This window comes from Schistocerca gregaria, chromosome X (assembly GCF_023897955.1).
Source record: "Schistocerca gregaria isolate iqSchGreg1 chromosome X, iqSchGreg1.2, whole genome shotgun sequence".
NCBI lineage: Eukaryota > Metazoa > Arthropoda > Insecta > Orthoptera > Acrididae > Schistocerca > Schistocerca gregaria.
In genome coordinates, this window is record NC_064931.1 from 409,807,650 (window position 1) to 409,822,456 (window position 14,807).

At 38.0% G+C, this 14,807-nt stretch overlaps 1 protein-coding gene across 2 annotated transcripts in view; it reads right to left on the reverse strand.

Moving 5' to 3' along the window:
- Positions 1–14,807, reverse strand: part of LOC126298782 (kelch-like protein 5) — a 269,167-nt gene that overhangs the window by 10,417 nt on the left and 243,943 nt on the right. For both annotated transcript variants that reach the window (XM_049990242.1, XM_049990243.1), the window contains one exon: positions 1,591–1,780. In XM_049990242.1, the coding sequence (XP_049846199.1) occupies positions 1,591–1,780 (190 nt within the window). The remainder of the gene's footprint in view (positions 1–1,590; positions 1,781–14,807) is intronic.

A 14,807-nucleotide genomic window follows, 5' to 3' on the forward strand; every position in this document is an offset into this window, starting at 1 on the left:
GAATGAAATTAATTTTTATGGTGTTAAACTGTATCACAAGGCCAAAGACAAGATGATAAAGTAGAAGGTGTCAGTACTAGTGAATCTGAAATTTAAAGTACACAGCTCTACAAAAATTGGCATCACCTTTCACAACAGGCAAATAGCATCACTTACAATTGGTTTTAATTGTGGCTACATGAGCAACACTAACAAAACAGGATACAAGTATCTTATGAACATTTGTTGCAAATTACTGGATAAGGGAGGAAAATGAACCATTTTCGCAGCTGGCTGTATACATAAAATCATGTATCCATACACACTACAATATTCCATCAAAGCATATGGATAGTGGTTGCCTGAAGTTTTCCTGTCATTACAAGAAACTACAGACAAATTTGGTTTAACTGATTCATTGAAAATGGTTATGTCATGAGCTCCAAATCTAGGAAATTGAAAAATTCTGATCAGAAAACATACCTCGAGAGTGTTCAAAACCATATATTACTGATAAGTTCTGTCTCAAATTGGATTTCTTAGGTTGATGAACTAATACTGTAAGGTACGATACCTTTTTTGTAGATGAAAAGGGTCCATAGTTTGTACAGGAAAAGAAAGACTGCCGAACTGTACACTTACATCCCACCCACATTATGTTTACTTTTAGCCTCAAGTTAAAAGCTTTATTTCAACACAACACTATTGCAATTCGCTTCTGGAAATCCAGTGGGAAATGCATAACTACGCTGACATAATAACAATCCACAGAATCATTTGTGATCAAATTCCAGCATTGATTTTTACAGGGATGCTCCCAAACACATGGTATGCATAAAATTAATTCCAGACAAAGAAGTATTTTTAAACCCAAATCTGTTTTCCACCATATATTGGACAGTAACGATGTAGCTGCATGAATATTTCTTTCCTTCGATGTTTTTCATGCCATGAACACATTTACTTCAAATGTTTATACAACAAGTACCATCCATCTAGTTATTTGAAGGAATGTAACAATATGCAACGGAGTGAGGAAAAGAGCAATTTTAAAATGGCCGGGATTAAAATTTTATTTCTTCATTATTCCAAATTGAGAAATTTATTTACTTGCTTTGTTTTTATTCCTTATTGATTTATTTAGCTTATTCAACCCGCTATACCCACCACTTTTGATACAGAGAAAAATACGTGGGGAGCGGCAAATTGCTTATAGGAATTAGAACAGTTTCTCCACTCCACAGCCAGCCACCTTGGTCACTTGGCCAGCAAAGCTTTCATTGCAGGGCCTTAACCTTATGGGTCATAAGCAGCAGTTGTTGATGTTTCTTCTCCCAATGTTCCTGAAAACATTCTTTCACAGACCCCCATAGATGATGATTAAAAAGTTTCACTTTTAATTATCCATCGATCCCATCAGTTTTGAGTTGATTGCATGCCGTGAACTACATGTACAGCTTTCACAAAAACCAGAGGGTAGTGAGCCAAAATGTCAGAATTTTCATTTTAGGTGGTACACAACGAAACCATCAAATGTGAGCCAAATGAGTAAGGCATGTGTGAGGCCTTCCCCTTCTAAGTTGTAATTACAAAAGTTAAATAAATACAAACCAAGGGTTCCATCCAGCCCTCCAACAGCATATAAGGATCCCACGGTAGATTTCCTTGGGCGAGTTCTTACTGACTGCAGACGGGGTCGTCGTTCTGGTAAAAGATGGTACTTCAAAGCTTCCATCACCAACTCTCTACAGACACTGTCTTCCTTAAATATTATGTTCCCTTCAATACAATCAACTATGAACTGAAACAAAGTTTCCAATATTTCTTGTACAATGTCTGATTTGTATGAGACTACATTTTTATCAATCACAATAACCATTTTTTAAATGTATCATTTGGTTTATAATATCAAACAACATTCTCACAACAACTGTCCAAGTTAATATTCTCATTGCGCTAAGGATACTTTCTGGGGCACAGGATACACATAAAAAGGGAAAAAGTATTATTATATTTAAATACGAATTTCACATCAGAGCACCATAAACAAAACATTTCAAAATTATTTTACAATATTAGTACCTGTAGATTTATTTGTAAACAATGTCAAAAGATCAGCTTGTGAGATCGAACTTTATTACACAGGTGCCCTGTGTTAGCAAACTAAGTGCAGCATATGGGCAGACTATGTGGCTACAAGATGTAATATTCATAAATGCACGAAATATGTGACAGTTTATGCAAACTAGAAGTTTCAAAACTTAGTTTTTCACTACAATATTTTGAAATCAAGGGAACCAAAACACACAAAATTTACATTTCGAAGTTAAAAATCCCATGCTGTAATTTAGCACATTCTCTCTGTCAGTCTTGGTCACATTCACCAACAGACATACAGTGTATACAGTGCCTAACTAGCACTAACATGACATTGTTCAGATGTGAGTAAAATAATAGCTAAAATAATTAGGTAGGAAATTGTGGCTATATTATCATTGAAAAATAAAATGCAAGCCATCAACTCAGAGACGACATTAAAATCTCTCTCTCTTTCTGATGGACTTCCATCATTTATTAGTTTAAAGGACAACATATTACATAAATTCTTCCAAGTTTTTGCTGCTTTTTGTCGACACTTTATTAATTCATTATATGTCCATTGCAAAAATCTCATTTTGACATTTCTGCCATTGCCAAGTGAGCATATATGTTAACAGTTATTTGTTTTATGTCTCAGATGTAATGACATATATTACATATTGCTTCCTGGGTATCTTATTTTTCAATGCTGTCATTCATGTTTATAACAGCATTTACACAGCACTTGAGAAAACTGTCAAACATACATTAAGTGCTATATAAATGCTATTAAAAACATGAACAATAGCACTGAAATATAATCAAAAAAGACATCCCAGGCTGCAATTTGTAATACATGTTGTAACATCTGAGATGTAAAACCAGTAACCACTAACATATACGCTCCCTTGACAATAGCAAAAGTGCCACAATGAGCTTCTAGTGATACACATATGACAAATTAACAAAGCGCCAATAAAAAGCAGCAAAAACATGGAAAAATTTTTGTTACATTGAAATCTGTTACCCAAAAATTGAAGTGCGAGCTCAGACAAAACATCCACACTACAACTATATACCACATTCATCCCATTATCAATTAAAATGGCAGACAGATTAACAAGTAAATCAGCTGCTGCATTCTTGTCACAGATAAAATTCATAGTCATTTACAAAAGTTGCACAATTTGTGATACGGTGCACACTGCTGAAGAGTGTTACACTAACTACACACTAACTACATCCTTAACTGTTTGATGGGTGTCCATAAAGAGCAAAGATGGATAACTTGAACTGATAACTGAAAATATAGGGGGAGGCATCATAACCAATAGTATAATTCCTGTGATTACAATTGTGGGAGGTAAGTCTTAAGTTCAGATAGACTGCATTTAAAGAGGTCCAGATGCATAAAGTGTCACCATGAAAGAAACTTGTTCATATAATCTTACCATTATGCATCAAAACATTAAAAAGTAACAAACTTCATACCTGTTTGCATGATCTAGTGTATCAAAACAAGTTCATCTGTTATGTCTGTCTGAGCACCATGTAAATACAGGAATTCATGCTAAACATAGAGGACTATAAATTAACAGTCCACTTCTGGAGGGAAAATAGGGATGATGAAGATGACTGTAAATATAACGGGATTCAACTCAGTGTTTTATAGTTCCTTGTCCTCTCTTGGCATCAGAAGATATAGGTACAAGCCTTTATTTTTATCTTCCTCTTTGTTTAATACTTTTGCATTAGATACATAATGGGTAACTAGCTTACTAAAATTCAATTGTTAAAATATGAAACTAAGATAACTGTGTAAAAGTTAAAATAGCAACCCAATATATGTAGCTAGTATCTTAGCGTCAGAGACAGAGAGAGATTTCATCAGTTGCACATTTAGGTACAAAGAACAAATTTTGTGGCATGTAGGGGCTAAACCAATAGCAAGAGGCCCACCTTCCCACCTCTGCCAAATATGTGACATGTCATAGTGTTGTCTTTCAGTCTTCTTTTAATATCCACTCCTTCAAACTAAGTGTAGCACATTGGCTTATAGCTGTTTCATCTTCCGCTAGAATCTCTGATAGGTGGTGTCTTAAGTCCATTTGACATCTCGGGTCTTTGTTGGTCGTACAGTTTTCGAGGGTATGGCAAACCCTTAACGCCTCTCTGGAGTCGCACCACAAGGGTTCTTCCTGTCAAAGCAGAAAGTTGTTAGTTCATTTGACATGTCCAATTCTGTGATGACTTCTTGTCATTTGTTTTCCCATTTCTTCATGTTGTGGCATCCAAGGTGTGTGTGTACTTACCATATTTACCAGATTTTAAGGTGAGTTTTTTCCCCAAATTCATCATTTGAAAAATACGTGGTTGTTTTGTATTCACAGATTACACTATTGCTGCTGAGGTCAGCATTTTTACATTGTTTAGTACAGTATATAGTGATCGTCTTACATTTATTGGGGTTATCTTATATTTAGAAATGAAGCTTTAGCTATTATGTCACATGCAAATTTATTTTGAAGAATTCGCAAGGGAAGGGCCCGGCAAATGATACTTGCATTCCAACAGCCTTGAGATTTCCCAATACACTGAAGTGCTTGATACAGTGTTGACACTGGTCAAACAGTCATGTGACACTCACTTGCGCGGCACTAGTGCAAGAGATACACAAGAAACTATGAACTGGCCACAACAATAGTCTATTGCTCTGATTAAAATTTTTCAGTTTTGTGAAAAAGGAGGAAATAGCATTAAATTCCATCACTTTTTGTTGTGTTTGAACAGGTTTGCAATAAACATTCTGATACATGTTTGGATACTGCATACAAACATTAGTGCCGTTTCTTAAGTAAAAATAAGATTCAAAAATGGAAATTTTGCCCTTAAAAACATTAGTTGATTCAGAACCAAGACCAATATTTCCTTTGGTTATGAGAGACTGCAATGATTTAATAGGTAGACTGCAAATGAGAAATTCAATCGGTGTTCATGTATTAGAATACTAGGTAAAAACGTTATCAGCTTTTAATCAGTTTAGAACATGATGATGACATTCAGTTCATCTACATCTACATGGTTACTCTGCAATTCACACATAAGTGCCTGGCAGCGGTTCCATCGAACCATTTTCATACTACTTCTCTACCATTCCACTCTCAAATGGCACATGGGAGAAAGGAACACCTAAATCTTCTGTTCAAGCTCTGATTTCTCTTATTTTATTATGATGATCATTCCTCCCTACGCAGGTGGATGTCAACAAAATATTTTCGCATTCGGAAGAGAAAGTTGGTGATCGAAATTTCATAAACATATCTCACCACAAAGAATACCGCCTTTGTTTCAGTGACTGCCACCCCAACTCGTGTATCATATAAGTTACACTCTCACCCCTATTGCACAATACCGAGCTGCCTTTCTTTGTACTTTTCCGATGTCATCCGTCAATCGTACCTGGTAAGGACCCCGTTCCGCACAGCAATATTCCAGCAGAGGACGGACAAGTCTAATGTAGGCTGTTCCTTTAGTGGGTTTGTCGCATCTTCTAAGTGTTCTGCCACAAAAGCATAGTCTGTTTCATCTACCCCACAATATTATCTACGTGGTCTTTCCAATTTAATTTGCTCGTAATTTTAATTCCTAGGTATTTAGTCGTACTGACAGCCCTTAAATTTGTGCGATTTATCGTATACCCAAAATTTATTGGATTTCTTTTAGTACCCATGTGGATGACATCACACTTTTCTTTGTTTAGTGCCAATTGCCACTTTTCACACCATACAGAAATTCTCTCTAGATCATTTTCTAATTGAAATTGACTGCCTGACGATTTTACTAGATGGTAAATTACAGCACCATCTGCAAACAACCTAAGGGGGCATCTCAGATTATCACCTAGATCATTTATGTAAATCTGGAACAGCAGAGGGTCTATGACACCACCTTGCAGAGCGCCAGACATCACTTCTGTTCTACTTGATGATTTACCATGAATCACTACGAACTGTGACCTCTCCGAGAGGAAATCACAAATCCAGTCACACAACTGAGACTATACTCCATAAGCACGCAATTTGATTAATAGTAGCTTGTGAGGAAAGGTATCAAAAGCCTTCTGGAAATCTAGGAATATGGAATCGACCTGAGATCCCTTGTCAACAGCACTCATTACTTCAAGGGAATAAAGAACTAGCTGTGTATTGCACAAGAACGATATTTTCTGAATACGTGTTGGTTATGTATCAATACGTCATTTTCTTCAAGGTGATTCATAATGTTTGAGTACAGTATATGCTCCAAAATCATACTGCAAATTGAGGTCAGTGATATGAGTCTGTAATTCAATGGGTTACTCCTATTTCCTTTCTTGAATATTGGTGTGACCTGTGCTACTTTCCAGTCTTTAGGAACAGACCTTTCGTCAGGTAAGCGGTTGTATAAGATTGCTAAGAAAGGCGCTGTTGCACCTGCATACTCTGAAAGGAACCTGATTAGTATACCATCTGGACCGTAAGACTTGTTTTTCTTAAGTGATTTGAGGAAAACTGTCTTTAGTAACTCTGTTCTAGTGACACCATCATCTGTAACATTTCCACCTCTATTGCGCAGTGACAGTATTGACTGTTTTTTTTTGCCACTGGTGTACTTTACATACGACCACAATCTCTTTGTGTTTTCTACCATATTTTGAGACAATGTTTCATTGTGGAAACTATTAGAAGCATCTCGCATTGATGTCCACACTAAATTTCGATATTCCTTGAAACTTAGCCAGTCTTGGGGATTTTGGGTTCTTTTGAATTTGGAAAGCTTTTTTCATTGCTTCTGCAACAGTGTTTCGACACGTTTTGTGTAACACGTTGGATCAGTCCTGTCGCTTATTAACTTATGTGGAATGAATCTGTCTATTGCTGTTGATACTGTATCTTTGAATTTGAACCATATCTGGTCTACACTTACATAACTAGCTTGAAAGGAATGGAGACTCACTCTTAGGAAGGTATCAAGCGAATTTTTATCTGTTGTTTTAAATAGACATATTTTGCGTTTATTTTTAGTGGTTTTGGTTGATATGGTTTTAAGTCTCACTACAATAACCTTGTGTTCACTGATCCCTGTATCTGTCATGACACACACTATTAGATCAGGATTGTTTGTGGCTAGGAGGTCAAGTGTGTTTTTGCAACCGTTTACAATTCGTGTGCATTCATGAACTAATTGTTCAAAGTAATTCTCAGGGAAAGCATTTAGTACAAGGGTGGTTAGTTCAATTTTGGAAGTTGAAACAAGAAGGACAATTAATCCAGAATGAAGTGTTTAACAAAGAAAATAAATTGCATTAAACTGACTGTAGCTGCCATCGCAAGAATGAATTACAGCAGCAATACTCGTCATGGAGGTAGTACCAACAGACGTCACTAGATCGCGGGACAAGCTAAAGTTAGAGAATGAGAGTGGATCATAACTGCACTCTTTTCTTTGTGTATTAGTTGGTGTTGTTACATATGACCTGCACGCTAGAAGACACTGCAGTCTTAATTTCATAGCCCCTCTGGCTCAGCCTATGGAAGGGTTGAAAGAGGAGCAATGGCTCCAGCTTGGCTGAGGACTGTAACGACTGCAGAGAGGGGAGCAGTGAGAGAGCACCAGATTTTATCGTGTTGCCATCTGTGGGAATCTATACCATGTGCTTTGGCTTTATATGAACATCTACCAGTTGTAAACTACAGTTTGCCTGAATCCATTTCATGTCAGAATTGAACTGACTTTAAAACTGGACCAATACTTTAGAACAGTATTCATCTCCACAAGAGGTTATAAAAGACTAGACAGGGGCCAGCGGCATAGTTATGTGCTTCTTGCTCAAATGCTGTAGACGCTTGCCATAACATATGATAGGTAGAGGTCTGCGCGGATAAGAAAAGTGCAATCTGCATCCACAAGATCCTAATCCACAACCGCAGCAATTAATCCACAACTGCAGCAATTAATCCGCATCCGCAAGTTCCTTATCGGCATCCGGATATATTTAAGTTTTGAATGAGTAATTAATAGTAATAGACAGTAGTACTTAGAATTATCGTATGTAATGACATAATTATTGTTAGGGTGCCATTTCTGAGACAACTTAACTGCTTTTGACTTCTTAAATCACAGGAAATGCTCTATACCTATTCTAAAGCAGACCATTCGAAACAGGAAAGCACTGGCGCTCCGGAGCACACACAGTAGCGGCTCGGATGTCGTGAGATTGGAAACGCTATTTTAAAAAATAAAATTCAATGTAATAGTATTAAATGATGAAAATACGTGTATAGAAATAATTATATTTCGCTGCTCTTGTGCCAAGGCAGCTGAAAATGACGATGGTTTTAAACTGTTACTAGCACACTGCATCATTTACTGATAGTTTTTTTGTACTCACTGCTTGTATGTGTCAAATTTTGAAGCCATTCATGTCAGCTGATGATTATATTATAGCTTACGCGTTCAGTCCTCGTCATTTCCAGGTGAAAATATTTACAGTATTAGGCTTTCATTGCAAAACGCTGGCGCACCTGTGAAAAAGTTAAACTGCCAGCAATAACTGAAGTTGTCTGGAAGAAATAATTCATCTCCCGAAGAGTGACAACAAAATCAGTGGTTATATAAATTAGGATTGGTTGGATGAGGTAGCAGTTCCTTAGCGCTCACTGCACCGTATTTGGCCCCCACATCAATGTGGATCTCGTGAAACTCAGATCCACACGCAATTTCGAATGGTAAAATGTCTTTGCTGACAACATTGATAAGGTTTCCTGTTGCGGCTGTCTTCAAATTTCACAGGCCACACAAAAGACTCGGTCGCGGAAACAGATTAGGCGCAGGTCTCTTTGGGTATAGCTACATCGGTCGTAGTCAGGGGCTAAGGACAACAGATATCCGCTCTACCCAGGCCCTGCAAGATTCCAAGAATGTCAACAGACTAAGTTTTGAACTAACATTGCAACATATGTACTGGGCAGATGCCTTGCTCATTATCCGCAGATGACCCACGGATATCCGCGCCGGTCGCGATTTTATCTGCCAAGTAACAAATATCGCGGATATCCGCATCCGTGCAGACCTCTAATGATAGGAATGAAAGGATGTATGTGGTTCTACACAATCAATGAGAAAGCAGTGAGCAGGTGATGTGTTTGGAAGCAAGGGAAATTTGAACATTTTCACACCAGTACAGAAGTGAAATCTGACACGTATTAAAAAGGTCCCACCACAGCGACATCCTCAGAAATAGTAACACATACAGAAGAAAAGGCCAAATATTGTGACAATGAAGAGACAAATTTCACAGCTGTGGTATTATTATTATTATTATTATTATTATTATTATTATTATTAGTAGTAGTAGTAGTAGTAGTAGTAGTAGTAGTATTCAGACTACTGGGTTAGTATGAAGAAAAGGAAGAAAATAGAGTGGTTCGAAAGTTAATGTAAACCAGTTCTTTTTATTTATTTTATTTCTCCTAGTACTATCAAAATGCAAGACAATAAATGGCGTAAATTTAAAATTGGTATAATGTTAACATTTTGGCACATACTTTATGTAAAAATTGTAATTTAAATTAATCAGAATATGTTAAAAATAAATTTTTCTCACGGAGGCTCTTAAAAAAAAAAGGGGGGGGGGGGTCGTATTCTATTCAAGGCCGTCTTATACTCGGGTAAATATGGTAAGTCAGCACTTGGGAAATATAATTTGAGTGTTTACACCCCCATTCTTTCTTTGGCTAGGTTGTCAGCGAGCTCATTACCTGAAATGCCAATGTAACTTGGTATCCAGAGGAAAAAGAGGTGGATACCCTTGTACTGCTGAGGGCATACAGTTGGACAGTTAGTCATGGGTGGCAGAGACCAATGCATCTTTTGGATTGCACTTTTTTATTGTTTGCAGAGCACTCAAGGATTCATGGCAATTCTATCATGGGAAAGTCATTATGCTTTATAATGCACTATGGATGGCAATTAACTCTGCAGTATAAATACTGTATTCTTTGGGTAGAGAACATCATTCTCAATTCCATTTGTGTATGTATGCATAGGCAACTCATTCATTACCTTTAGGGCCATCTGTGTATAGAAGATTAAAATGTGGATAATCTTGGATGACTGAATAAAATGCACAGTGATAAAAATCAGGAATCGTATGGTCTTTGGGATCAGTTGGGGAACACGCCCTGGAGGTGTTCGCAAGAGAGAGTATTGCATACAAGTAATCGGAGGACAATGAAGCTTGTCGGAGGTCTTCCAGTTGTACTGCTTCCAGCCATTGTGTTCTAATGCAGTTCATGGGTAAGCAGGCTGCTGGATTGTGGCATAAAATGGGATAACATTCGTGGTTTGGCATTTGGTTGAGCATGATTAGGTACTTAAACAAACGTTGATTGTGTCCTATTTGCAGTGGTGGTACTTCCACTGCCATAAGAACACTATTGACTGGGCTCAGTTGGTAACCTCTAGTTGCCAATCGGACTCCACAGTGGTGCACAGGGTCTACTATTTCTATGATAGACAGTGCTAATGACACATGAACAATGCTTCCATAGTCCAAATGGGAAAAATGAGTGATTTATAAAATGTTAACAAAACAGTTCAATTTGCACCTCAGGAACTGTTAGCAAGAAAAAGGAGCTTATTGAGTTTGTTCATACACTAAGTCTCGAGTCGTCATAAGTGTTAACCACACCACAGAAGTCCTGTTCAGCTGGCATCTTCTACTGTCAAGGAGAGTTCCGTTCTACTGGAACCACCAAATTAGTTCTTTGCTTTGTTTGTATCCTACCTTTTACCATCTTCTTTTTCTATTTTTGTTTTCCTTCGTGTAATTTTTCTTGTCACAGGTTCGGATAAGACGACGTTCAGACATTTCTTCAAATTTATGGCCCAGTTTCTTTTGACCACTGACTAATATCTGACAACACATGTAATGTTTTGGGAAGAAGAATCAGTAGACAGCGCTGTTTCTATTATGCTGTCAGAGGGATATGAAGTATCTCCTGCTGTATCTGATGGAAGATTGCTGATGGCTCCGTAAGATTGGAATTCTAGACAGATGAAGATCTTTCTTATACATAATTTTTTTTTCATTTTGGTTGTATGTTCTTGGCAGATTTGGTTTTGAAATACTAACTAGGTGGGGTGATACCTAAGACACTGGCATAAATGATGGTCATGTCAACTGGATGCATATTTTTCTCCTTGCCTCAGGATACAATTGGCAGTCCATAATTTTACATTCTTGTATTTATTTATTTTTTATTTTTTAACTACTGGGCAAACTGCTGAATGGGGAGATTGTGTCCCATGCACTTTACACAGAAAGGCAACTGTTTGCAAGGACAATTTTCGAGAAGTGATCTTACACAGTTTCCACATTTTGGGTCTGCCGTGCAGCAGAATGGCACATGTACAACACAAAAACATCGATAATGTCTCATGGGCAGTGGGGCGTAAGGTGTCATGTCACACCCGCACACCATAACTTCAACAAAGTTCCTTTAAAAGCTAAGATGAAGGTGCCTGCTCTGTTATCTAAAGGACCTTTTTGTACCTATTGGACATAATGTATACCTCACCATGTTAGATTAGCTTATAGTTTCTCGGCTGTCTGGACTGTAAGGCCTCTGTGAAAGATCACTCTTTGAATCATATGCAGTTTTATGTGGAATAACAGTCTCTGGTATTTCACGTAGTCTTTCATATGCCTGAAGTGATGAGTTTGTGCACCTGAGGTGGCTTTAATCAATAGTGATTCATTTCGCATTTTTTCCAATGTGCCTATTTCTCCAAATTAATCTTCAACTTGTTCAGTGAAAAATAATGGCTTAGTCATTGTAAAAGTTATATCCATCTGTTCTTGAAGACCAGGTACTGAATAAATTGTGTCTCCTGGCTTGTCCCAGAGAAGGCAAGATGCAAGAGAACAGAGTTCAGGAAGCTGAACCACCATTTTGTATGAATTACACCCACAGGCCATGGGCAATGTAGGAAACACTGAACGGGGAACCCAATAAATGAGCTGCTCAGGGGAACACAATGGTAAGCGCCATCGCCGTGTATTTTGCGGTAGATGGCTAATGGCACTACCTGTGGGATGCACGATGCAGTAAACTTAGTAGTAGTTCCAAATTCACTCAACAGATGTCAGGGCAGAGCTTAATGGTAAGCGCCACTGTCCGTCTGTTACGGAAACATAATGGTAAGTAAGAGAGAATGGTGGCAAGTAAAAACATCTCCGAGATTATGGCAACAGTGAACATGGCAGAAGATGAGTCATATACTTCCAATAATACTAATATTTTCGAGAGGGATCCAGAATACATTCCTAACGATTCAGATGACTCAGAGGTATGTTATTTTGCAAAAATACTGTCTTTAGGACGTTTCACGAACATAATGGTAAGTGCATGTACATACCATTATGTTCCTGAAGTACAATTGAAAATTACATTCTCCTACAAGTACAAGATGTGTACAGTCCAGATCAGTGGTGCGAGATCATCAAGAAGTCGGCTAAGAAGAATCCATTGCTTGTATATAATATGAAAAGAGAGGATTTCTATCAAATACGACACTCTAAAGAAGCGTTTGTCTTCAGAAAGAAGACAGTTGATGGTAGAGATATCAACCTAAGGAAAGTATGTAGGTGGAAGGTGACCTCCGGATATCCATCATCTTTATTCATCAGTGAGACATTTGGCATGAAATAAGCTTCCGGAAACGTGGAAGGCAAGGACCAGTTCCCTTAAATACAATGGGCCAAGGGTTATTGAAAAGAATAAAGTCGTTGACGTCCTGTCGCTCCTACATTACATACCTCCTGCCCACCATGGATTTTTCCTGTCACTAAAGCCAACAGTTTTGGATGAAAAAGACATTAGTAATGAGAGTGATGAATGATTTTGCAGTGTTGAAGTACAGTGTTGAAGACTTACTGCAAAATTTAATATGTAATGTTCTATCACTATGTGTTGTTAATGGTGTATGGTATTGTAATAATTTTGTATTTTTCATTTGTTTTAATCAGTTCTGAGTTTCATTTATGTCTGTATAGTAGAAGATAGATGTTAGAATCACTACAGAATAAAAGGACTGTTCAAAAAAAAAATATTCAGATTTGCAGATCAATTGAAACTTTAGATGTGCTGCATCTCGAAACTGTGATTTTTGGCACTTACCATTTTGTTCCCCCGAGCAGCTCAAATAGTGAGAAGAGAAGGAATCCCACAGATAGTCTCCCCTTTTCACCTCTCCCTACACCAGGAAACTTTAAATTCATGTTACACCTCTTAAAGCTCCCTGTGCAGACTTTACAAGTCAACAGGTTTGAGATTTTACCTCCCAGGGGACAATTACAAACCAAGACTGAACCCTTCTTAGTAGATCTGCTGGCTGAAGAGGGTGATATGCATGAAACTTTATACTGCACTGCTTATATAAATATGCAGTGTCATGGGAAAAATGTAGCCGTCCTCATTGACACTGGGGTGTTAATAGACAGAGCAGCAGTGCTTGCTTGTGAGGCCACACAAGGGATGGCAGAAGTCTGTTTTCACCGCACCTTGTCCACACTGCCCTGCTGGGAGTTGCCTTCTCCTGGAAGGCCACATGGCTCCTTCAAGGACTACCAGCCAGTAATGAGCCAGTACCCTAACTCAAATACAAATACCAACACCGTCTGCAGTATTAAGGTCCATGTAGTAGGTAGTTGGCACACCCAACTGATGGCTCCTCACATTGTCTGCCTGTTTATCTACATTGAGGATGTCAAGATCAGTTTGTATCATCAGTCCTTTTGTCAATGCACATGGACCTACATTTGCTGCCAGCTGATAGCCTTACTTAGCAGACCAACAGTTGTCCATGACTGACTTTGTTGTTCCTCAGTGTTATGTACAGTACAGGAATCAGACATAATGGTATCAATATCTCAGTTCATGTATGTGTTTCATTTGAGCTACAATTATGGTAGGCTTGTAAACGTAGTAGATACGCTGTTTTCAGTTGTTAAAAACCAATTAAATCACTTGAATGAAAGGCTATCAGAACTCATAATTACATTTTTTGTAATGTTATTTTATGTCATGTGCTATGATGAACACTGGTGTTCAGTGGAGGATTTTTGCTGGTCATGCTGTGCGAGTGTTTGTTTACTGGTTTGTGCAACATAGTAGTATGAACCTATGTAAGTATGCATGTGTTGGGCAAGTTTAAATTGATGGTTTCTGTGTAAGAGTCTTGGATGGAGCAGTTGCAGCACTTCTACCCATTTCTGAAACAGGCACAAAAGAGCAGCAGCTACCCTCCCTTTGAAAAGTTCTAACTACAAATCAAAATTAATTGGCCAATTAAATATATTAATTGTAAATTGCCAGAGCAGTTAGTCCCTTCACTAAAATAAAATCTGAAATTAGAGTCAAAAGTGCCAGCATCCCACTGTTCCCTCTGACTTTTTCACAATACTTAGTTATGTGGCTGTCTTTGGGCAATCGCGACTGTTGCCAATGTGTTGACATGGGAACAGCTTCTATGAGGTGAGCCGTTCTGGCTTACTCTATAATTTCATTCAGTTTAAGCACATGCACATTATATACCAGATTCCAGACAGCCTCATCTAGAAGACCCACAGTCCCCCCCCCCTCTCTCTCTCACTTTTCAGTGCTATATTTAGTACAAGTCTCATTTGTATTGTTTCATTTCAGGGC